The sequence below is a fragment of the Sardina pilchardus genome, chromosome 18 (assembly GCF_963854185.1).
Source record: "Sardina pilchardus chromosome 18, fSarPil1.1, whole genome shotgun sequence".
Taxonomy (NCBI): Eukaryota; Metazoa; Chordata; class Actinopteri; order Clupeiformes; family Clupeidae; genus Sardina; species Sardina pilchardus.
Genome location: NC_085011.1, coordinates 18,926,811 through 18,932,633, shown reverse-complemented (window position 1 = coordinate 18,932,633; position 5,823 = coordinate 18,926,811). Strand labels below are relative to the sequence as shown.

Below are 5,823 nucleotides of genomic sequence, written 5' to 3'. Positions count from 1 at the left end.
CACACACATTTAAACACAGGTCAACCTCAAGACATCATATTGTGTCCGTGTTTGCTTCTGCATCTCCTGCCTTGGCCTTACTAACTCATCAGTGTACCACAATGCTCAGACAAAGCTCAGACTCACAGCAGTATTGTTAGTGTGTGTGTGTGTGTGTGTGTGTGTGTGTGTGTGTGTGTGTGTGTGTGTGTATGTGCGTGTGTGCGCGTGTGTGTGCGTGTGTGTGTGTGTTTGTGTGTGTGTGTGTGTGTGTGTGTGTGTGTGTGTGTGTGGTGTGTGTGTGTGCGTGCGTGTGTGTGTGTTTGCACGTATAATGAATGGTAATGTGGTCTAGAGAAGCCTTGTGGACAATACCCATCCCACTTGGTTACATGTCAATGAATAGAAGGGTGAACACGCGTGATGGCATGACGTTAGGGAGGTTGTGTAAGACTGTATAAAGTGCCAAGCATGCATGGATCAACTCACTGGTCTTTGTCCAACACACAGAAAGAATCCAGGAAAGGGAAGTTGGCAGCGATGCTCTCAAAGTCCTCCTGAGAGATGTAGCCATCATGGTCATGGTCGTAATTTCTAAACACAGACTTCCATGGAAAAGATAGGCAAGGTTAACAGAACCCATACTGGCAGTATGACTAAACAACCAACTTATGGAGAAAAGTTGAAACTGGCATTGTTAAAACTGTCATGACACATTTGCTAGCCTTTGTTTACCCCGTACAACAGATATCTAAAAAAAAATTCCATTTGCATGCCTGCTCTCAATGAACAAGGAGCAAGACACTACGTAATATCCAAAGCGTCACACTAAAATAAACTCACAAATTACTGCTGACTGAGACATCTAAATGGAGCGCTGACATTGTTACCAATATGCTTGAAGAGTTCTAAGTAAAAACAAAAAAAATACTTTCAAATAAATCACCTCTATGCTTGGGCACTTACATCCACAACCTTCCTGATGTGCTTGTTGACCACAGACGGGTCAGGTTTGGTGGTCACCCCAGACGCCCAGTCCAGCGGAGCCAGGGGCTTGTTGGGGGTCGTGGGAGAGGTGGGCTGAGAGAGGGGAGAGAGAGACCAAGGAACCCAGAGGTGAAGCACCCACAGAAATGGCCGATTTCATCGCAGAAACCCTCGAGGCCTCTCAAAATGATATAAAATATACATAAAACGTCCAAACATTATGTCAGTTATCAACATCTGCTCAGCGATGTGGAAATGTCTGATCATAGAACAGAGGCTTTAAAAATGAAATTAATCTCTTAGAGTTGGGAGAAGAGCATGAGAGTAGTACTGCTGGACGTGAGGGAGAGAGAGACTCACCAGTGACTTGGGATTGCGTGGCTCTCTCACCAGCGAGAGTTCATAAATCTCATCCTCAGTGTAGTACATGTCTAAAGAAAGCTGAAAGAGCAACGGTGAGTTAGCAACAGGGACACCTTGATACCTGACCGTGTAGATACGTGTGTGTTTGTGTACTGTGTATAGCAGAGCATGCTTTCTGGCTGGGCTGTATAAGCATAGGGGCTGAAGGTTTAGGTTTGAGTGTATGTACTGTATGTGTATGTGTGTGTGTGTGTGAATGTGTGTGTGTGTGTGTATGTGTGTGTGTGTGTGTGTGTCTCTCTCTCTCTCTCTCTCTCTCTCTCTCTCTCTCTCTCTATCTCCCTCCCCTGTGTGTGTGTGTGTGTGTGTGTGTGTGTGTGTGTGCGTGAGTGCGTGCGTGCGTGCGTGCGTGTGCGTGTGTGTATGTGTATGTGTGTATGTGTGTGTGTGTGTGTGTGTGTGTGTGTGTGTGTGTGTGTGTCAGTGTGTGTGTGTGTGTGCGTTTGTGTGTGTGTGTGTGTATGCATGTGTGTGCGTGTGTGTGTGTGTGTGTGTGTAGCCCTCACCGTGAGTAAGTGGATGAGGTCCATGTTAGGCTCCACCTGGGCCTGGGCGCTCTGTAGGGACACCAGCTCTCTGAAGGTCATGTACAGCTGCTGCATCTTGACGATGTTCACCTTGCTGTTCTCCACCCAGTCGGGGAAGACCACATGCACGGCAATCAGGTCCTTCAGGTGCACCCCCAGGATGGGGATCTTGAAGCCCTCGCACTCGTTGAAGGCTTTGCGGTAGGAGCAGTAGTTTCCATTCGAGGAGACGAGTTCGGTCATCTCATTCCAAATCTGGAGGTAGGGAGGGAGAGTGTCACAGATGTTAACGTCTGGCATTAACCACTAGAGATGTATGGATGGATAGAGAGGATGAAACAAAAGTGTTTATCTGTTTTAACCGAAGGCTATTTCATTGCCAAATTAAAAACAAGTAGCCTGGCTGACATCAGACCGATTTGAATATTGGTCTAAGGGACCATTCATTCCTATCCAGTTTTAAAGGAGTGAAATTAAACTTAAATTGGTGCATTAAGCTCATATACTGTAGTATAGTATAACAAGTATAACAAACAAATGTTTTTGTAAACAAAAAATGTTAAATGCAGTTGTTGCAATGCTGTTGTAATGCACTGCTAACCATATAATCGTATAAATCCGACCCCATCAGGTAAGTGGCTGTAATTGGTCCCTGGGTTTTTGGTGAGATGAACTCGAATGGGAAGGTAGTTCACCCAGATTACCACTTTGACTTTTCATTAACATCAACCCAGACCTCTCTTCGAAATGCAAAACTGTCTATAATTAAACATGTTCAGGTCTGTGCCACAAATTGCAACAGCTCAACAAAATAGCATCAATTCAACAATTTTACATCAAAAATGTAAATGTAAAGTACAGTTAAGTGCCCTGTAGGACCTAACCAATCAGTCAAGTCAGTTTTACTCGAGCAGTTCTCACAATTGACCATGGTGGAGTGGCGTTACCTTGGTGACCTCTGGAGAGAGGTGCGAGTGAGTCTCCTTCAGGCGACAGATGGAGCTGTGGCTCAGGCCCCCCACCACAGCCATCAGCGTGTTGAAGTTCTGCAGATGGAGCAGTTTCTGAACAACAGAGACCGACACAGAGGCATTCCAGAGGAGGGGAGAGAGAGAGAGATAGAGAGAGATGGGAGACAGATGGGTGAGAATTTGGAAAAGAAATAGAGAATAATCATGGGTTTGTCTATTAACCAGAATTAGCATAATATCAATGGTGAGAAAAGAACATGAGAAAGGGACTGTGGAAAGCCAACATTTAATAATTGGTTTCATCTCAGCAAAAAAAGACAAAAATTAAAAACCATTCCAGATGTTGAACAACAAAGACCAAGCCTCTCCTTCTCTGCCTTTAAAGATCCTGACAGAGACCTCTCACATCTGTAGGAGCAAGGCCAATGAAACCTGATGGGGCGCATCCACATCTATTCTCAGGACCAACTCAAAGCACATCTTAACAAACACCTGTATAGGACGCTAGCCCTACACATCCAACACACAATCCAAGTTTCGTCCTTCATCCTTCACGTATTTCAGTTTCGGACGTCACATCGAGAGACGATGCAAGTGCATCATCGGTGGCGCATCCAAACATCTGCGATCTCTCCCCCCGGAGTACGTAATGGCCTCATCACCCCAGCCGAGGCGTCTGAACTTTGGGCCATTGTTTCGGCTGTGCCCATCACCATATCAAAGCCCTGGAAATGTCATGGAGCATTTAAGCTCATCTTGTTCTCTGGCAGTGCTGAGAGGGCAGACGGACTGGAGCTATTTAAGTAATCCAAGTGTCTGCTTGTTTGCATAATCAGCGATATACTTGGGGGGGAAAAACACAGAATCTAAATATACAGCAAAGCAGCGATCCATTCCATAAGTGAGAGTGCTGGTTTTAAACGACGTGCTCACTACAGTGGTGATCATTTCAAGTCCTTTTTTGATAAGTTAAAATAAACATACTACTGTGTGTTTCAGTGAGGCAAGTGGAGTTCACTGGAGGGGAAAAGACTTGTAGTGAGGATTTCTGGTTGGAGTACAGAACTGCTTTCACACAGAAAAATATCTCTCTACCCTAATCTAGGACAAAGACATCCAAAGAAGTGACTCCCTACATTTTTCCCACTGACCCAGTTTCGAGGCAAACTGACTCAATTTCTGCCATTACAGGAGTCTGTGTAACACAGGATGACACAAACGAAAAATACAGAATATTTGTTCCTGTCTGTGTCTGTTTATAAACTTCAGCTGATAGGCTACCTATGCCAGATTGATGTAGCCTACTATGTCAGCCCTGCCTGTCCTTTACATGCAGTTATAGTTTGTGCATCAATGGCTGTACAGCTATGTACATTACACCATACACATGTGTAGCATTCTCATCTACATGGTGCATACCCTACCTATACAATACTCAGTGCCACAAAACTGTGTTTACGCCTGCTGAGGGATACCTGTGCCACGTTGATGTACTTGGTGATGACCTCCGCCCGTAACTGGGGCGTTAGCTTGCTGAGCACCATCAGCTGCACCCACTGGGAAACTCCATTGAAGAGGGCGATGGAACGCTCCAGCGTGGGGTTGTCCACCAGGCAGCCATGGATCACGTAGCTCTGGTAGTCTGTGAACTGAGATGCTAATGTGTTAGCATTGAACACTGAACAGGGGTCATCCCTATGTTCCCCGGGTCCTATGTTCCCCAGTTTCCCCCAAAAGGATCCTATGTTCCCCAGTCGCAATACATACCAGGGAACATACTGTAGGACCCTTTTCGGGAAAAGCGTTTTTACATTTAAAATGTAAAGAAAAAAGGGTCCTATGTTCCCCGGTCCCATACAAAGTGGGAACATAGGACCCGGGGAACATAGGTACGCTCGGCATTGAACACAGGGAGGATGAACCTCTAACTAACACTGTAGAGTAGACTGAGAAACTGGGCGATCTGATTGAAGCATAACCACTGATCTCAGATTTTTTTCTGTTTACAAGACAGTAAATGAGAAAGTCAAAGTTAAATAAAGGAATTATACAAATTGTACAAAATATCATGAACAGCCAGAGGAAACTTCCAAATCTGCACACCGAAAGGTTTTCTCAAGCTTCACACCAGCCATCTCAGGCATGTCGACAGAGCTCCTTTCTCTATCTTATCATCAGCTAAGTGAACCCACAGGTTCCAAAAACAGAAGCATGGCACAGGAGCACCAGAATAACCAAACAGAGGTTAAGGGTAGGATGGAAAAAAGTCTTATCAGATGACTTGAAAGTGAAGTACACAGACACACACACACACACACACACACACCGACACACACATGCATGCACACACACATACACACACACACACACCGACACAGACACACACACCACCACACACCGACACCGACACACACACACACACACACACACACACACACACACACACACACACTCTCTCACACTCACACTCGCACACAAACAGAGAGAGATCAAAGTTTCCAGCAGACGGCTAATTTCCCACAGTTCCACTCTGGCATGTATTTTTTCCATGTCGGGGACTCACTGATATCCTCCTGATTGATTTGTACTCCAAGAAGGTCAGGTGCTCAGCCAGCTCCATAGGCTCCAGGTGGTCGAACAGCAGAGAGGCCTTGCCCTTCTTGGCCTGTTTTTTCCGCTGGGTCAGCTTTCTCATCCAGTCGTATGACGGGCTGAAATGTTCCACAGCAAGAATGGTTGCAATGGTTACCCTGTGGACACTGTTCTTACAACACTCTTCAGTCTCCATACATTTACAGTAACTCCCTGTGTTTTAGCATTGTGTATAAGCCAGCCCAACATTTTATGCAAGTTAAAAGAAACAAAACCAAATGTATACATATTAATTTGCCATGTATTAACCTCAGAGCGTTTTTTTTTTTCTCGCAAAATCAAAG

At 45.2% G+C, this 5,823-nt stretch overlaps 1 protein-coding gene across 1 annotated transcript in view; it reads right to left on the bottom strand.

Moving 5' to 3' along the window:
* Nucleotides 1-5,823, bottom strand: part of rasgrp3 (RAS guanyl releasing protein 3 (calcium and DAG-regulated)) — a gene marked incomplete in the record, with an annotated part of 33,804 nt that overhangs the window by 6,673 nt on the left and 21,308 nt on the right. The window contains 7 exon segments of the mRNA XM_062519703.1: nucleotides 469-584; nucleotides 946-1,059; nucleotides 1,327-1,407; nucleotides 1,896-2,171; nucleotides 2,864-2,980; nucleotides 4,363-4,536; nucleotides 5,451-5,598. Of these exon segments, the coding sequence (XP_062375687.1) occupies nucleotides 469-584; nucleotides 946-1,059; nucleotides 1,327-1,407; nucleotides 1,896-2,171; nucleotides 2,864-2,980; nucleotides 4,363-4,536; nucleotides 5,451-5,598 (1,026 nt within the window).